The sequence below is a fragment of the Fundulus heteroclitus genome, chromosome 22 (genome assembly GCF_011125445.2).
Source record: "Fundulus heteroclitus isolate FHET01 chromosome 22, MU-UCD_Fhet_4.1, whole genome shotgun sequence".
NCBI lineage: Eukaryota > Metazoa > Chordata > Actinopteri > Cyprinodontiformes > Fundulidae > Fundulus > Fundulus heteroclitus.
In genome coordinates, this window is record NC_046382.1 from 3,998,586 (window position 1) to 4,018,011 (window position 19,426).

Genomic DNA, 19,426 nt, shown 5'->3' on the forward strand with positions numbered 1-19,426 from the left:
GAGGGGGTCAGGTGGATCAGGGTGCTGGGGTCAGGTGGATCAGGGTGCTGGGGTCAGGTGGATCAGGGTGCTGGGGGTCAGGTGGATCAGGGTGAGGGGGTCAGGTGGATCAGGGTGCTGGGGTCAGGTGGATCAGGGTGCTGGGGTCAGGTGGATCAAGGTGAGGGGGTCAGGTGGATCAGGGTGAGGGGGTCAGGTGGATCAGGGTGAGGGGGTCAGGTGGATCAGGGTGCTGGGGTCAGGTGGATCAGGGTGACGGGGTCTGGTGGATCAGGGTGACGGGGTCAGGTGGATCCGTCAGGGATGGACTCTGACGGAGGGATCCTGCTTCTCCGCTCACTTCCGTCTCCCTGCTGATCAAACCCCTGCCTTTAGGAGGTGTTGCCTTTCCGGGGCGTAGGAAACCAGAGCGATCCAGCTCTTCAGACGCAGTTAGAGGCCACCTGGAAGCCGTCTAGAGGTTATATAAGCTACCAGCGCCTGTTCCTGCCCAGCTCTGAGCGCCCACACTTAAATCACTCATGGCTGTGCACATAAAGCTGTTAACGCCTTCAGGACTTTGCTGTTTTACCCTCAGTGCATGAAGGAGTCAGACCCTGCCGGTTGGAGAGTGAAGCTGCAGGAGAAGGAGGAGGAGGAGGAGTGTCTGCTTCTGGGTGTTCCTGCATGTTCCACATGTGTGCTTGTTCCAAAGGATCATTTATCAGCCTTTGTTCTGTACAGTCATTACTGAGGCCCTGCAGGGCTGAGAGAAGAAAGAGAACGTTTCCTGCGGAGGGAGAGTGGGGTGAGGGTGTGATGGGGGCGGGGGGGATAGAGCAGACGTGGTGAGGGGGGGGGTGCATGAAGGAACGGCAGAAAGTCCGGCTGAGCTTCAGCTTCAGCTCTCAGGAGGAGCAGCAGTGACGTGTGAGAGAAGGCTCTAAAGGCTTTCCCTCCATCTGCTCCACGTCTCTATAATGACCTTAATGGCTGTGGTAATTCTACAGGGTGTGTTTATTTACACTGCAGTGTGTGTGCGTGCGCCACCTACCTGCATTCAAACACTCAGAACTTCGGCCCATATGGAGGCCACATGTGGCAGCTGGGAGCACTTCCCCAGTGTGTTTTGGGCCGCCGCCCTCCAGAGGGGCGGAGGAGAGCTGAGCTGCAGGTGGAGCGATCATTAGTCTCCATCGGTGCCTCTCCGGCGGCGGACCACCGCAGGAAGGGGTTCCCTCCACAGGCAGAGCTGTGGACACCGCCACAGAGGAACAGTGTACGCTGCAGGGAGGGCTGGGCGCTGAGAGGAAGACGAGGTTCCCTGTGGACCAGTCAGGTGGTTCTCATGGAGTACCCAGAGAGAAGCCACTGATGCAGGGAGAACAGCATGTGGCAGCAGCTTTTATTTATCCTCACCGATAGTCCACCAGCTGTCCCTCAGGTTACAGCTCTGGACTGTGTGCTCAGGAAGTTCAGCTTCGTCCCAACATGGCCGACCAGGAGGACAGCGGGGGTCTGGGTACCACAGAGACGCTCTCTGCTGGGTAGAAATGCTGCAGAACTCTGAACAAATGCATGTGGGCCAATGAAGTACAGCCTGCTGCTCTCCCCGGCTTTAGGGACACAGGTTGGTGATCAAACAGTGATCACCTGATCTGTTAGAGGACGAGTTTTAGTTTTGCTGCTCTGGAGCGTCCAGGTGTGTGTTTTAAGCAACCTTCACAGCTAGTTTACTTCTTTAACCTGCTGCGTCATCAGCTGATGGGCTTAGCCGTTTATAACAGCATTGCTCTGGACATCCACTTCCCTCTCTACTGCTACAGGTAAGATCTCTTCCCACTTTTTGTCCTGTCACCCTGACTCTAATGCCCGCTGCCTTTTCACTAACGTCGGCCTGGTTTCTTACAGGAAGCTCCTCACACCGCCCACTGTGCCATCTGACCCCAATGCCTACATAGGGATGGCAACGGCCACTTTGGATGACCTGCAGCAGGTCATGCCAGTAAGTACCTGTAAAATGTTATAAACCTGTGGAGAGTTCAGTTTAAACTCAGCTTCTACCATAAACGCTAAGCTGTGGCTCTACATATTGAACATATTTTGCTCCAACACAACAAAAACAACCAAGTTTGAATCAGAGAAAAAAAATGTTGCAGAGGTTTTCTCATCAATGGCCACTAGAGGGAGACAGAGTCCAACGTTTGACTCCCTCCTGTTCGCCTGGATGACTTTCAGGGTCTCTACTTTGGCAGAATAATGGTCAAAAGTGGGGGGAATGGAAATTATATGACCACAGAGAGAGAGAGAGAGAGAATATATTGTGAATAAGAAAGCCTCAATATTATTGGACAACCAGCAAAAGCAGCAAAGCTGAGATTTACACTGAAGCCTTTGTTCTTCCTGCAGATTGCTCCGTTATGGTTAGAATGGTTAGCTTTGTTAGCATCATTGGGTCTGCTATCACAGTTACCACAGTTAATTATTTTAACAGATAATAATAATAATAATAATAATAATAATAATAATAATAATAATAATAATAATAATACAATTTATTTGTATAGTACACTTTAAAATGTTGCCACTACTCAAGGTGTTTCACAATTCTACAATAAACAAGCTCTAAAACAATAGAATGACAAATCTAAAATAATAATATTAAAATAATTACAGTTGAGAACAAGGAAATCATCGGGAAGTCTTATTTGTTGAAGGCAGCTGTAACAATTGAGTCTTGAGGTTGCTTTTGGACGCTGTAAGGGAGTCTGCCCTCCGGACTGATTCAGGCGGCTGACTCCACGGCCGAGGCCCCAGGGAGGAGAAGGTCACCCATGGTTGATAGCCTGGTAGAGGGACAGAGAGGAGATTCTGGGTGAGTGAGGTGCAGACTGAGGAAGAAGATGGTCCTGGAGGCAGGTTGGGCCAATGTGGTTGGGCCAGGCTAGACCAGCAGGAGTAATTTAAAGTTTATCCGCTGGTTGACAGGGAGCCAGGGGAGGGAACGGAGTACTGGGCTGTTTCCGGGGTTTTGGTGAGGATGCATGCAACACTGTTCTGGACATACTGTAGCATGTTGCTAGCCTCGTGAGACCATCCTGATCTCGCGAGCTTTAAAGGTTTCACTCGCAGATCAGTCTGGCTACTCTCCGTTGAAGAAAATTTGGAGCCGTTCACCAAACGAACGTCCAATCAGCGTTGGCTTTGAGGCGGGTTGAGGTGTGACGCAACGGGAAGCGCGACAGTTCAGTCTAAACAACATGGCGGCTTCAGCCGATGAAACTAGCGTTAGCGTGGCTATCGAGCAAGTTTTATCGGAATTACAGAGTATTTCTTTGCTGAGCTAACGAGCCTTTACCTGCAGCAGCAAGAGTAGCTTGGCTTGTGGTTGTGTTTTCGTCGTCGCTCGTAACAGAGTGACGACGAATCTGATTGGTTTATTTGGCCCGTCTATCACCAACATAGGCCAATCAGCTAACCAGTATTTTCGCCCCTTCCCAAAATTACTTCAACGGAAGGTTTCCAGATGGATATGCGGAGCAAATCTATCTGGCGGAGTCAGGTTAGCATGTTGCAGGGGAGATACAGTAGTATCTGGTAGGGAGTTATAGTAGTCAAAGCGAGGTGTGATGAAGGCGTGGACCAGTCTTTCAGCATCCAGTCGGGAGAGTTAGAGTTTGAGTTTAGCAATGTTCCTCAGGTGGTAGGAAGGTGTCTGGCAAACTGGTTTAATATGAGCAGTAAAGGCTCGGTTAGCCCCAGTCTGTGTTTAATATTAACTAACTGCTAGCACAGTTAACTTTGTTAACATCGTTAGCTCTGTGAGGATGGTTAGAGGTTAGAAGTGTTTGCTTTGTTAGTGTAAATAACTTTGTTATCATGGTTAGTTCTTTAGCCATTAGCTCTGTTAAAACAGTTAACTCACCCTGCGATAGACTGACCTGCCCAGGTGTACCCAGCACCCCTCACAACCCCACAAGGGATAGACGCGTTAGAAAATGGATGGATGGAAACAGTTAACTCTGCTAGCACAGTTAGCATTTTTAGGACAATAGCTAGCATGGTCTGCCCTGCTAGCACTGCTAATTTGGTTACTATAGATAGCTCTTGGTGGTTAGTATTGTTTACTTTGTTAGCATAATTAGCTAGCTAGCTAGCTAGATAGATTATTTCCACAGGCTAACATAGTTAGCGTTGTTAGTGTATTTAGCTTGGTTAGCATGATTAGTTTTGTTAGAGTTGTTAACCAGATCAGCTCTTTTAATAAAAACAACAGTCTTTATTTGTCATCACAGCTTTTTATGCCACCCCTTAGGGAGCAGCAGGCTGCCGTTGGACAGCGCTCTGGGCCTAAGGGTCTTGCTCAGGGACTCAGAGAGTCTGTGGGATTTGAACCATGTAAAACTTGTAGCCTCTTCAGGACTCGATCACCCTGTTCTGTTTGGACTATGAGGACATTTAACTTCTCTGTTACCAGCACATAGTGGAGCCCAGCGTCCAAACCAATGATGTTCCATGACACATAGAGACTAAAATGTCTGTTATCTGCTGAGGGCCTTGTTGCTCCCAAAGTAAACTGGCCTTTTAGTCTAATCTGCCACAGTGGAAGCCTGGCTAAACACGAGGCATACCTGCGTAGATAATGCTGTTTCCATTTTAGTCGCCTCTTAAATCCTTTCTGCTCCCGCTGACTTCATTGTGAAACACTCATCATATATATATATATATATATATATATATATATATATATATATATATATATATATATATATATATATATATAGCTAACTTTAGATGTTGTTCACCCCTGTAAAGCCTGCTGGCCTGCTAATAGACAAGGTGAGCTGATTGTGTAGCTTTGGTCTGATTTATTACGTCTCCAAGCTCCAGCTCCATCCGTCAGGCTAGATTTTGGTCGTTAGCCAATTATTTACTGATTACACATATTTGGGAAAGGATAATTATGCAGCAGTGCAAAGCAGTAGATATGCATGTGGGAGAAAGCATGAGCAGTTAAGATAGGAGATAAGCGCTCTGAATCACTCTTCCATGTAAATATTTTGGACACTTTTATTGCACTCTGAACATCGTAATGCTCCTGGCCTTTAATGAAGCACAGGACTGAACTGTCGCCCCAGTATTGTTCTGCAGCGGGGAGGTTGAGAGTCGAAGTCCGTTCAGGAACACGTTGTGGCTGAAGTCAGAATCCAGTGAGAGAAAGATCAGGAAGCGTCTCCTAAACATTGCTGACAGTTACCTGATCCACTGGATGGGCCGGGTCCAAAGCCTTCCTGAGTGACTGCGAAGGTCAAAACGCTGCCTGTCATCACACACACACACACACACACACACACACACACACACACACACACACACACACACACACACACACACACACACACACACACACACACGCACACACACACAGCTATAACAGTAGTTAGTCGGTATTCAGAGTCGAGGCTGCCTCCAGATTAACCCAAATGTTCTTCAGCCTTTACAGAATTTGGTTCTTTCCTCACGCAAAGTAAAAAAAAAAAATCTTGAATTTAAATAAAAATACCAGCACTAACTGTGATCTAGCGCCAGCTGAGAGCCGAGGTCATGGCGGAGTGTCATCTGAAGAATGTTGGTATTTACATAGCTGAAGAGTGAACAGATGAATGTTTAGTTTTCCCACCAATAACTGAAGGAAGTGTGAAACTCCGTCTGGGGAAAATGAAGTATTTCCTGCGGTTCCTCTGTCTGTAGGATCTGGCTCACGGGTTGGCGGAGCTGCTGAGCTACGAGGGAAACGTGGAGGAGGACTTCTACCTCACCTTCCAGGTGAACTGCTCCACCTTCACACAGATGACTGCTGTAGTAGGAGTGGAATACACCCAAAATGACAAAGAGCTGACTTAGGTGTCAACTATGAATCAGTTCTGTTTTTAACGTCAGTGCAACTGTGAAGAATTACTCAGCATGATTCATTCATTTCTTGTGAAGGAAGTTCAGCGGTTTTGAAACTGACGTCTTAAAATCTTGATATGGGAAACTGACTGGAAGATAATAAACGTTTTACAGCTCCTGGGCCAGAACGACTTAAATCTGACTGAGAATCTCTGAAGGGAGCTAAAGATTAGGGTGATGACACAGAGGCCTTCCAGCCTCACAGACTTGAAACCATTTTCAAAGATAATTAGTTAAAATATCAGTAGAAACATCCAAAAAGCTGTTAAGCAGGCGTAAAAAAGAGTTTGTTTGCTATAATGCCAACAACTGCTAACAGAAATAAAACAGATACATTATTTTATCATAGTTGATGCAGTTTACATTGTTTAATCTATTTATAGGTGCCTGTTGCATTTCCTGTCAGAAACAATAAATCATTTAAAAACACTTTCTCTTAACTGTAGGTACCAATGAAAGCCAAGGTTCTTACTGATTTAAAGTAGTTTATAAATGTCTATAAAGTGCCGATATTATCACAAAGGTTCTGAGTTCTGTACGTTCCTGCCGGGTCTGATGGTACCTGGCTGTAAGTAGGACAGTCAGACCGCTGTGCCTCCTGAGCTCCATCTATGCTCTGAGAAGCACTGAAATACACCTGACCACAGCCGGCTTCTGTTTGGTCTCTAACCGCTCGCTCTCCAGTCTGCGTCTCAGGCTAACGGGTCACAGCTTCACTCCAGAAGTCCTGTAAATCACCACGGCACACGATAAGAACAAGACCGGCCACAGATCACCGCAGCCACATATAATGGAGTCATTGAAGCTGCAGTGGGGGATAAATATGGAGCACATGTGGGAAGACAGAGTATGTAAAGACCTGAGCAGAGGGCTTTTTTTAAACCCGGTGTGATCTTCAGGCTGCTAACAGTCTCAGGACTGTAGGACCGTTTCTAAGAGTTCCTCTGATTATGTGTCAGCATTTAAACTCCTTCCCCTCTCTGTCTCTCACTCTTAATTACCTGAGCTGACCATTTAAATCCCTTTAAATGTATCTTAATTAATTTATAATTTAAACCAGTGCCTGAAATTAACTTCCAGATTCACCAGCCAAGCATATTTTTTACCAGTCAGAATATTAATTCTGACTCTAAATATCTCCACATAATCCCGCTACGTAGTTAGCCTGAGCTAAACGCTAGCTGTTAGCAAACAGACATGACGTAGCTGCTGTAGTTCTTGTGTCACATGTGCGAGTGTTTGTGTACGTTTATTGTCATACGAGCTGAAAGCAGAGTAGCATAAAGAAGTCTCCACCTAAATAGTGACTGAAAAACACGACTTAGTTGCTACAAACATTTACTCGCCATGTGGCAGCTAGCCCTCTGAAATTTACCCGCCAAACAGAAAATGTACTCACATTAGGTGTCTGGCGACTGTTAATTTTGGACCCTGGTTCACTTTTGGACTCTGGTATAGTTTGAACCTTCTTTTAATCTTAATTTTGACAGAACTAGACTCTCACTTTGAAGAGCATGTTTTCCCACAACTATGAGTGGTAAAAACGTCTACATTTTTAAGCATAAACGGTACTTATGGAGCAGAAACCGTGAGTAGAAAGTGTTTCAGAGTATTTTATATTGCCAATACTTAAGGACATCATCAGACTCTGAGCTGAATAATTTGTGAAAAAGTCTAAAAAAATCACAACACCTAAACTGTGATTGTTTAGAAAAGCATCCGTCCATCGTCTATAGGCGCTGGTTGTCACAGCTAAAGGCAAAATAAAGTACCCAATGAACCTAACAGTCGTGTTTCTGGACTGTGGGACGAAGCCGGAGTACCCAGAGAGAACCCGCACATGCACAGGGAGAATGTGCAACCCAAGGCTGGGATTTGAACCGAAAACCCTCTCACTGCAAGGCAGCAGTGCTACCATCTGTGGGGAAAATAATCTAATTTCATAAACATTTATGCCTGGCGCCAATCTGAACAAAATAAAAGTTATGGAGACAGAAAAGGAAGAATAAGAAATAAGATGGTCTGATGTGCTTTTACAGAGAACCTTAAAATGTAGAAAATAAAAATTGGTGTAAAATGTCTCCTGATGAACCCAGATGACCTCCTGGATTTTTGTCATCCTGGTGTTAAACCCTCTATAGTCAGAAACTGACCCTGCAGGTCACATAAACCGACAGAAAGAGCTCCAGAAACCTGATGGGTGGGTGTGACCTCACGCTTTTGTTACGCTGATGGAAAACTTTTACAAACTCACTTCACTATATACTCAGAATCAGCTTTCATCAGCAACTTGATTCATACAACAAGCAGTTTGACTTCAGTTCCGCTTTGCTCTCAATAAAGACATTTAGTAAGAATATAGATAAAGGAAAATGTTTTACCAAACAGGAAGACTTGGCTGATTGGTGCAGATAGGCAATGTGTCTCTGACTGCTCAGTGTTGATCAGATTATCAGTCTGGAAGAAAATGTCTCTGTGGCGGCCCGTTTTAGCAAATATAGCTCTGTAGCCCCGACCTGAAGGTTAGTCTAAACAGCAGAGGTGGGTAGAGGAGCCAAAAACTGAACTCAAGTAAGGGTAGCACTACTTCAACATGTTTTTACTCAAGTAAAAAGCCAGGAAATTACTCAAGTAAGAGTAAAAAGTATTCAGTAAGAAGGTTACTCCAGTACTGATTAACTTATCATAACAGCTCATGATTTAATATTTAAAAATTATTTAATCCGATAGACAAAAATATAAGGTTATGTAGAAATTATGGCATGTTAAAGACACAAATGAAAAAATAAACAATTGATAACATGATTTAACTCGAAATTGATACTTCCAGCAGTTAATGTATATCCAGTATGTTATAACAGTGCAAAGTACTTCCAGTAACAATATCTACTGTTTACTGTACGTTCATCTGACCTCCAAAGGGCTCAATGAGCTCAGCAGATAGAAAATAACTTTAAAATAACAAAAATAAACTTCAAAATAATGAACTAATTAATAAATAACCTTGTGTACAAATAAGAAGTCTCCCTTTAACATAAACTCTACGTTTTTGTCTCTCTGGTGGATATTTGATTAAAACAAATGGACTGAACTTATATAACGCTTTTCCAGTCATGCTGACCACCCAAAGCGCTGTACACTATAGCCACATTCACCCAATTGCACTCACACACATTCATACACTGAGACACAGCTCAGTAGTCAACTTGGGGTTAAGTGCCTTGCTGAGAGGCACATCAACATGTGGCAAGGGAAAGCTGGAATCGGACCCACAACCTTCTGATTGTGAGACAACTACTCAACCCATCAAACCACAGTCGCTATGTTCTCTATTCATGAAGTTACTCACAGCAGGTAGAGTAGTCAGAAACTTTACTCACGTACGAGTAGTGTAGTGTTAATATGACTCTAGTAAAAGTAAAAAGTATAGTGGAGTGAAACAACTCCTAAAAGTAAGTTTTGTTAAAAAAGTCACTTAAGTAAATGTAACTGAGTAAATGTAACCAGTTACTACCCACCTCTGGTAAACAGTTAAACCTGCAGAGATGTTAGCTGCCCTTTCCTGACCCTGGACTTTACGGGTCCTGGTGGAAGGGAAGATCACACCTGATGATCCTCTCTGCAGACCTGACTGGTCATTGCTGTTTGGACCTGTCCTGTACTGAGGATTGGCCCAACCGCCAAGTCCGGTCTCCCCTGGGCCTTCTTTATTGTCTCGGTGTGAGTACCGTCTCAGGTCTAGAGAAAAGGTGGTTCATAGGAACCAGATGTGATCCACAGCAGACACAGAATTGTTCACGATGGTGAGGGTCCCCCGTCATCACCACAGTCTCGAGTGTTTTAAGCTTCAGGAGGATCTGACCGCACCAGTGGACCATCCACCTTCTGTCTATATGCAGACCATCCTGCAGTAGAACAGTGGTGTTGTTTCAAACTTCAGTTTCAGCGTTTGCTGAGGGGTCATTGTGTACAGAGAGAGGAGGAGCGGGCAGAGAACACACCCTGGGGGGCTTACAGAGAACAATCAGCCGTTTTCTGAACTTTAGCCTTTAGATTTAGGTTTATACCTGAGGTGCCAGACTTTCAGTCAACACAGATTTAGTTATTTTAACACATTCTTGGAGCTGAATTGTATTTTTACGGTTTTCAGGTGTTCCAGGAGGAGATGGGTGTTGTCAAATCCTACAACTTGAAACCCGGAGGAGACAAGATCCCTGTCACCAAGCAGAACAGGAAGGGTGAGTCCTAGCAAGAACATTACCACTCAGTCTTAAATATCCTCCGCTAAAGGCAGGAAATGAGCTCCACGGCCTGGTATACTGGTTAACAGAAAGCTTCTCCCTGAGAAGCTTTCTATTAACCTATTTGTTCACCAGGCCACTAAATAGTTGGTCAGACATTTATAGTGGTGTTAAAATTGCTAAACATAACTTTCCATCCAATATATAGTCTGCTCTAAAGTCATTGCTTGGTAGATTTAAAGTAGGTTATAGAATCTGTTTGAATCATGTTAGTGCTAGCGTTATCATGCGGAAGCCAACATTGTGTGCTAAATATTGAGGCTTAAATAATAAAATAAATTACTTCCTCACATTTTAAGCAACCGATTTCCTCACCTGAGCTGTTAAATTTGAGATGCCATTGGGAGAATCTTCCCTAATACTGCTAATGATCGCATGCTAATGCCCACAGCTAATGGCGTGTACAGTAATTCCCTTACTAGATAGATAAGTGTCTGCTCCTGAACTGCAGCTGGAGGATTTGGGATACCCCTAAGAAAATGTGTACTGAAACTGTGGACAAAAGGATGCTACAGTAACACGAATGCTTCCATGCTAACTATAATGCTCATTATAGAATGAAGAGATGTCTGGGAAGACCAGACTTCCCAGATTATGAAGCAGACCATCTCATCTACATCCAGTCCTGGAGGATATGAGGAAGCACTGGCATTAGCATGGTTAGCACTGGGATTAGCATGGTTAGCACTGGGATTAGCATGGTTAGCACTGGCATTAGCATGGTTATTCCTACCATGCTAATGCCAGTGCTACCATGTGGCTAATGATGACATCTATAATTGTAAATGTGGGACGTCTCACTCTGATCCTGAGCCAGAGGATTAGCAAGTCTGTCAACAAACTAGCAAAGTTAGTGCGCTAACACCACATGCTAATGTTAGCATCCAAAGCTAACTTTCTGTTTTTATAGCTGCTAAATCCCTCCAGGGGACTGGTGACTATTTTCAGACAGGTTGAAGTGTTATGCAGCTTTTGTTTTCAGCTTAAAACAACAATTACATGCTGTCCCTGCCTTGAGATTTATTCCGGTCAGCATTTGTACGTGAAAATGAAAATATGCATGTGATTGAGAGCGAGCTAAAACGCTGAAGGGAATAGAGGTACTAGAGATGGAGCCTGGGTCAACCAGCCACAGACGGTGCAGATGACGGGTGAAGAAGACACCCAACACCACACTGCTGCTTATCCCCATGGTGACAACAAGAGGCAAACCATCTTCAGAGGATTAGGATGGAAACGCGCTGGCAGCACTCAAAGACTCTCCTGGACTTCAGCCACTTTACATATTTTCAGAAGCTCTGGATCCTAAACAACGGAGCAGCTGCTGTGGTTATAACCAGATGGTTCAGTTTGTTGAGGCGATTATTGTGACTGGAGTCCTGTGCTTTCAACGCCATTTTGCCTTGTTGTAGGAGTCCAAATGTAAACTGAAGACCCTTGAAAACAGCCAAATTCTAAGGACATTTAACATTTTTACAAGTTTTCCTTTGTAGTTGTGTTCAAGCGAGAAACAAGCGAGCATCTAGTCCTTCCTGACCTAAGGAATCAGGGTAGGCCACGATGATCAACCAAGACAGAAGTTTTAGTAGCAGTAGAAAGGAAGTTCAAAGATGCCCAGCTCATAAAGTGAATAATTCTATGGTGATATATCCAGTAATGAGGAGAAAGTGAGGATAGATGCAGTAGTTTGAACGCCTAACAAACCGGCACCCTACGGAAACGTTTAAAACCACAATTCCCCAGAGTGGTGAACGGTTGCTTCAGAGAAAACCTGTGAGTCTGGCAGCCTCCAGGTTAGACCCTGACGTCTCTGCTCTGGTTCTGACCAGCATTATTACTCTGGTGCCCACAGACACACTCCCATTCATCCTAACAACCGTGTGAACGGAGCGGTTTATTCAGTTTAATCGACTTTATTAATCCCTCAGAGGGGCAGTTAGTTAAAAGCAGCTTGTTTGCAACAATCACACACAATGTTTTTTTTAATCTGTACTTATTTTATTTGTCTTTTATCTCCTTGTAATTGTTCTCTGCTTTGTATGAAAACTCTATATGCATAAAGTTATTATTATTGTTATAATGATGTAGCTTTTAAAATATCATTCTGGGGAGAAACTCTAAATTTCTACTCTAAAATGTGTGTTTTAGTGGCTCCAGTCAAAGGTTTTGATGATGTTTTCCTGAATAGACATCGCATCCGCAGCTTGAAATGAAATGCTTTGCTAAATATCACTAAAATCTTTCTTTTTTTCTTCATCTGGTAAGAAAATTCACAATGGAACAAAAGCACAAATTAGATCAGGTTTTACCGTCAAGCCCAGCTCGTAAACCTGGCTGCTGTCAAAGCCTTTATTGTTCACAACTAAACTCCATTAACTCATTTTCCATGCAGTGGCTCTGGTTGGTGTTCAGGTCCAGATCTCTGCCAGGATGGCAGCGCTGGCCAGAGGAGCCCAGGCTGGAGGGTTAATGGGTAAAACGTGGTAATGGAATAACGACAGTCACTCTGTTCTCTCTTTCCACAGAGTATGTCCAGCTCTACATCGACTTCCTGCTGAATAAATCCATTTATAAGCAGTTTGCTGCCTTCTACCATGGCTTCCACAGTGTGTGTGCCTCCGACGCCCTCATGGTGAGTTCAGCGTCTGTCTGTCTGTGTCGCTGTTTAGTAAATGTGCTGAGGCCCAGTGAAACAGCTGGATGCACAGATCTGCCCTACATTAAATACTACTGAGGCCTGCAGAGTCTGGGTCTGCTATCATTTCTCTGAGCTTCCCCCTCTGACCTGGGCCTGAATCTGCTGGCATGTCCTTTCCTGGGAAGGTTGGCAGCTGGCTGAGACGTTCTCCTCTGGGAAATAATCCTTCTCTCCGTGGAGCGATGGACTCTGACCCCCAGCGGGTCGAGGCAGATGAGTGTTCACACTGAGCCTGGTTCTGGTTCTGCTGGAGGTTCTCCTCCCTGTTAAAGAGGAGTTTTCCTCTCCACTGTCGCTTCATGCATGCTCAGTATGAGGGATTGCTGCAAGGAAACAACCTTATAACCCTTCCCAGATTGAAAGGTAATCTTTCCATCTTGGCTTTTTGGTAACAAACCCGCTTTCTATGGATGCAGCATAAATCTGCTGATATGTTAGTCATTTTGGAATATATCAGTATTGATCTCATAAGTGAAACAGGGCCGATAATAACAACAGATGTTTATTAGCATCTAGTTGCTGTTTGTAAGGGTTGGCCATGTTGTATTTGTTTGGTCATGTGACCGCGAGGCAGCGTATGATTGGTGGTGTTTAGCTGAAGCAAAGAAGCCATGTCAGTGGTGGAGACATTTTTCACCAGTCGGAAAGGGTTGGAAAATATAAATATTATATAAGACCAGTTTTCTGACATAACAGCAAAATGAATATTAATTTAGATATTGGCCCCTATTTTTTATTTTGGTGTTTTCTGAGATCGTCCATTCCAAGTCTGCTTGTGACATAAAGTGGTTCTGTGAAATTAGTAATGAGTGAATAGTTCATGTTTTTAATTTTAACACATTTTTAAAGGGATTTTTCAATTGAGGTTGTGTTAAAAGGTCATAAGCAGCAAATATCTTACATCCAGTAAATACATCTCCTGTTATTCAGTATAAATCCTGATTAGCGGCCCGCAGAGGTTGAAGCTAACGGTTCAGCAGGAGCCAAAACCACAGCGATCAGCTAAAAACACTCCCATCTCTGAAACTCTGCGTTTCTTCAGTTAAATCAGGGTGTCAAAACTTTTTGTCAAGTCAAAGGAACTTGAGGACTGTAAATTTACACAATTTTTAAAACAAAGGATTTATGTTAATTTCTTACCTGCTTTACAAAATGTGACCATTTTTAATTATATATGTGTTTATTAAAGATGAATACTTTGTGTTGTTCTTAACATTTTCAGATTTTAACTTTTCTGTCATAATTTTGCCCTAATTAAAAACTAAAAGCCTCTATCAGTATCAGCCACCTGTGCTTGTGGACCAGATCTTTCTTGAAATGTGGGGGTGGGGTGGGGGGCACAAATGGCCCTGCCAGATTTAAATCTTTGCTATAATGAAGCTTTAACTATAGTCACATTTGCATTTGTTAAACTATTTCTGTTTGGAGGAACTACTTAATCAAAATTAACTCATAGTGTCTCCTTAAATATTCCAGGATTTAAATCACGACTCTGTTCTGTCTGGGGTCAGAGGTCGCCTCCATCCCTTCTTGAATAGCTTTGTAATGTTGCTGTGCAGCATATTGCTGCTTCTCTGCAGCAGCAGACTGAGTCCGCCTGCAGACACGTCGATCCGTTTGGTTCCAGTCGTACTAACGGAGAGCCTGGATGTGGGTCAGAGGAAGGCCGGGTCGATCCGAGTGGCAAACACAGGCAAAAAGGGAAAACTGGACCAGTGTGGCCTGATTTTCCCCGTTTGGAAGATCAAAATGCCAGCATTGGTTGATCTTGTCGTTAAGAACATCGTCTTTAGTGTGGCGGAGCAGACAGAGCTGCAGTAACAAGCAGACAGCGCGGCACAGTTTGGGCATCTGTAGCGAGAAGGTTGCTGAACTTATTCACACATAGATTAAACCTCTGCATGTAAATCTGACAGAAAACCAGGAGAGTCCGTCACTATAAGTCAAACAGTCTGTAATTAACGTGACCAGCCGTGTGTAGAGCTCTTCACATCACGTTGAAGGTGACCTTATAGATCTGGTCAAAGCAAACTTCTACCACCACAGGGCCGCATGTTAAAACGCTCCTAACATGAATAAACTTATTTTGGCTCCATTGAAAACCCAGAGAGCTTTAAAATGAACTAATATGGCTAACCTTAAGATGAGTTCTTGTGGACATTCATGTAAAAGTTGTGGAATCCATCGTTGGCTGTCTAAAGTGTCTTAGCGTCAGCACCACCTGAAGTCAGCATCTGATTGGTTGACCAATCCCTGGTGACCAGTCCTACCCTGAAAGTAAAACCTTCCAATCACCCGAGTCGAATCAAGAATGTTTGCAAGTCACAAAGAGGAGAAATATTTCAAGTTCAGCTGTTAAATTAGTTCTTTTGTCTCATTAATTCATGTATCTTTGTCTAAAGTCACTCCAAGGCTTTATGTTTGCTCCATATTTACTATACTTACAGTTGTGTTCGAAATAATAGCAGTGCCTTTAGAAAAATGAGTAAATGTCAAAATTCTTCAAAGAAATTGTACTTTAATGAACACAGATACATTGGGGACACAGTACATTCTATTCCAAAGCAAAACAATTGCGCAAAGTCATCAAAACTTAAATAATAATAATAATATTTCAAATAAAGTAAGAAATGGCATGTTCAAAAGAATAGCAGTGTTGCCATCTTTCCTTGGAAACTCAAAAATGTACTGTACAAACAAAGAAATTCTTGATAAGTGAACCTAGCTGAGTATCCTAAACTAATATTTTGTTGCAAAACCACGGTTTCTGATGACTGCTTCACATCTGTGGTGCATGGAGTCAACCAACTTCTGGCATCGTTCCACAGGTATTGCAGCCCAGGATAATTGCACTGTATTCCACAATTCCTCAGCGTTTCTTGGTTTTGCCTCATGCACTGCACTTTTTATGTCAGCCCACAAGTTTTCAATGGGATTAAGGTCCGGGGATTGTGCTGGCCACTCCATCAGTTGAATCTTGTTCATCTGGAACCATGCTTTTGCTCGCTTGCTGGTGTGTTTGGGGTCATTATCCTGTTGAAAGGTCCACCTCAAAGGCATTTCCTCCTCAGCATATGGCAGCATGACCTCTTCCAGGATCCTGATGTACTGGAACTGATCCATGATCCCTTGTATGCGGTGATTCGGACCAACACCATAGTATGAAAAACATCCCCATATCATGATGCTTGCACCACCATGTTTAATGGTCTTCTGTGAGTACTGTGGCTTGAATTCTGTGTTTGCAGGGCGTCTGACATACTGCCTGTGACCCTTAGACCCAAAAAGAACAATCTTGCTTTCATCTGTCCACAAGATATTATGCCATTTCTTTTCAGGCCAGTCAATGTGCTCTTTGGCAAATTGTAAACGCTTCTGCACATGTCTTTTTCTCAGCAGTGGGACTTTGCGGGGGCTTCTTGCTGGAAGGTTAACCTCAGTAAGACGTCTTCTGATTGTCACAGTACTCACTGTCAACTGAAGGTCTTGCTTGATCCTCTTGGATCCCATCATTGACTGAGTCTTCGCCAGTTTGGCTATTCTTCTGTCCATTCGAGGGGTTGTCTTTCTTTTTCTTCCTCGTTTTTCAGTTTTTGCTCCCATTTCAGGGCATTTGAGATCATTTTAGCTGAACAGCCAATGATTTTCTGCACCTCTTTGTATGTTTTCCCTTCTTTAATCAATTTTTTTATTAGGAAACGCTCATCTTCAGAACAGTGTTTTGAACGACCCATTTTCCTTGTTTTTTCAGGACAAATGCACAGCCAGCATGCCAGTTGTCTTGATCCTTAAATACGGATCACCTGTTAACACCCTTTTTTCCCAGAATACCCTCCCTAATTGATGCCCTCTCTAATTGAACTCACCACTGTCCTGTTGGGTTTGTTGGTTTTCTATACCTTTATTTTACCCCCCAGAAACTTATCTGGGGTATAGAGTTTGAAATGTTAATAACACCAGTGATTTTCTTGCTGCTGTTGAGGCACTGCTATTATTTCGAACACAACTGTACCTTTCATCTTAAGCATGTCAGCCTATGGAGGGGAAATCTGCCTTTTTCATGTGAGGACGGTTCCAGCGGGTCCAAAGATCAGAACAGATCAGCGGTTTAACAACCTGTGGCAGAGCTGGCAGCCTCCCTGCCTCAGATGTACCTGTCAGCCAGGTGATAACCTGTCGACTCAGCAGATAACGTCCAGCACTCTCCGTTCTGCTCGCTATCAGGCTGGTGCTGCTCCTCCTGAATCCGTTCAGGGACAGGATTCATGCAGCAGAACTCTCTGAGCTGATTGGGTGAAGCGACAGCTTGATCCCGCCTACCAAAGGTTGGTTTCAGCCAATCACGGTGTCAGACGAAAATGTTATAAGCAGCAGGCGCCATGAGAAACCACATGAAGTTACGCCGGTCAGGCACTTCTTCCTCTTCCTCTTTCTAAGAAGAGATGCTGGATTGTGACCAAAAGGATGTGATAGCAGCAGCTAGGCGAGCGTCCTGAGACCCAGAGGGTTCTGATCCGGACCACAGAGAGGTTCTGATCCGGACCACAGAGAGGTTCTGATCCGGACCACAGAGAGGTTCTGATCCGGACCACAGAGGGTTCTGATCCGGACCACAGAGGGTTCTAAACCGGACCACAGAGAAGTTCTGATCCGGACCGGAGAGAGGTTCTCAGCTCTCTGAAAGAGTTGGATGGTTTCAACAAGGCTCTGAAGGTTCCCCTTCAGTTAAACATTAGAACACATGAGGACTTTAGGATCTAGTTAAAAAGTCAGTTAGGCTTCAGAGAGACAGTATTTTCAATATTAAATGCTTGTTTTAAAATGTATTCATTTATTTGGTTGTAGATTGTTTAACTCGTTTCATCTTTCTTTGCTAGTCTTTGTTTTGTGTTTCTTTTGCTTAATGTGTACACATTAGCTGGTTAAGAAATGTAATTATTGATTATGTTACTAATTACCCCTTAAATTGTTTTTCCTTTTAAAGTTTTGTCAATAATTTTTGTGTTGATTGTGAATAAATTAGAAGAGAAAACTACTTTGTTTAGGACCATCGCTGCAGCTGACCAGCAAACCTGCTGGTGTGTGGTGGTAATGTGTGGCTGTAATATAATATGTAATATGCTAATGTGGCAGAGCTGTTTTTTAGTTTTAGGCAGGAATCATTTGGATTAAACTCATTTCTGTACTGGGCCACTTTGGCATCATGAAGTCATTAAAAAGGCCGGTTGCACGTTTATAAATGATGCGTTTGATTTCATGATTTAATTGTCAACAAACTAGCAAAGGGGGCCGGATAAATTGCCTTGACGGGCCGGATTCGGCCCGCGGGCCTCTAGTTTGACACGTGGTCTAGATGTTTACCAACAGCAAACTGAAGAGCACTGTAATGTCTGCATGTCCTCTGGCCTCCACTAGGGGGCGCTGAAGGTCCCATGCAGTCCTGCTACGTGTGACCTTGGCAGCAGAGGACAAGGACAACCAGGAAGCTGTGACAGTTCCAGCCTGACACTGAAACTAAAGCGCCGTAACAGTTTCTACCGGCCAGAACCCAGTCAGTGAAAATTAGTTTGACCCAAACTTAAATCCTGTGTCAGAAGAAACAAGATAAAGTTTATGGCTGAGACTGGAACACATCGTGTGTCTTTATTTTTAATAAAAGCTGTATCCCCAGAGAAGACGGTGGAGCTGACAGAACCCAGATTCTGTGGTTCTGACACACTGCTGCTGTGTTTGCAGTGCATCTGTTTGTCACGTCGCCTCTCTGCAGGATGTGACGGGGCATGTCTGTGGGTGTGGGCGTGTCTGTGGGTGTGGGCGTGTCTGTGGGCGTGTCTGTGGGAGTGGGCGTGTCTCAGTCTGAGCAGAGCTGTGTCACACAGCATCATCAAGACCCCACACGTCTCCCTGATCTCCTGTAAATTAGACGTTCCATCCGCATTCCTGACCTGCAGTCTCACATCACCTCTGGTCACATGACAGGAAGTTTGTCTGACCCAGTTTTGGATCTGAGTAAGACGATACTGTACTTCCTGTCCCCCCCCCCCCCCCCCTCGTTTACTGGCTGAGCTCGTCTGTCGCCACCCCAGCGGAGGAAGCTGTTGCCACACCTGAGCAGAGTTGGGTGTTGTGGGAAATTCAGGCGTTGCAGCTTTTTAAAGTCTTTTGTCTTTGTCACCGTGGCTGAGAGTTTAAATGCGGCTGATGAAACGTCTCCTCTCTCTGAGCTGCGTGAGGAGGTTGTCCTTCAGGTTGTCCTTTCTGCCTGTCCCCGCTGGACCAGCTCGGTCCTCATCTGTCCTCCCTGCCGGCGCCATCTTGAACAGTCAGATTTTGCTTTTACAAGTGGAGTGAACAGCCTTCGCCATAATGCTCCACTTGATTTATGCTTGTAAATAGCTTTATTATGATTCCTGCAAGGAGAATTTCAAATTATATGGACACTACAATGGGAGAGTAAAGGAAGAACAAAAAGTGAGAGAGAAAAGAAAGAGAAGAG

The 19,426-nt window shown here is 44.1% G+C and overlaps 1 protein-coding gene across 3 annotated transcripts in view; it reads left to right on the plus strand.

Annotated features, from left to right (window-relative positions):
* The window catches only part of hectd2 (HECT domain containing 2), a 54,152-nt gene that overhangs the window by 24,742 nt on the left and 9,984 nt on the right, over nucleotides 1–19,426 (plus strand). For all 3 annotated transcript variants that reach the window (XM_036126235.1, XM_036126236.1, XM_036126237.1), the window contains 5 exons: nucleotides 1,741–1,805; nucleotides 1,891–1,984; nucleotides 5,731–5,805; nucleotides 10,082–10,169; nucleotides 12,758–12,864. In XM_036126235.1, coding sequence (XP_035982128.1) covers nucleotides 1,741–1,805; nucleotides 1,891–1,984; nucleotides 5,731–5,805; nucleotides 10,082–10,169; nucleotides 12,758–12,864 — 429 coding nt within the window. The remainder of the gene's footprint in view (nucleotides 1–1,740; nucleotides 1,806–1,890; nucleotides 1,985–5,730; nucleotides 5,806–10,081; nucleotides 10,170–12,757; nucleotides 12,865–19,426) is intronic.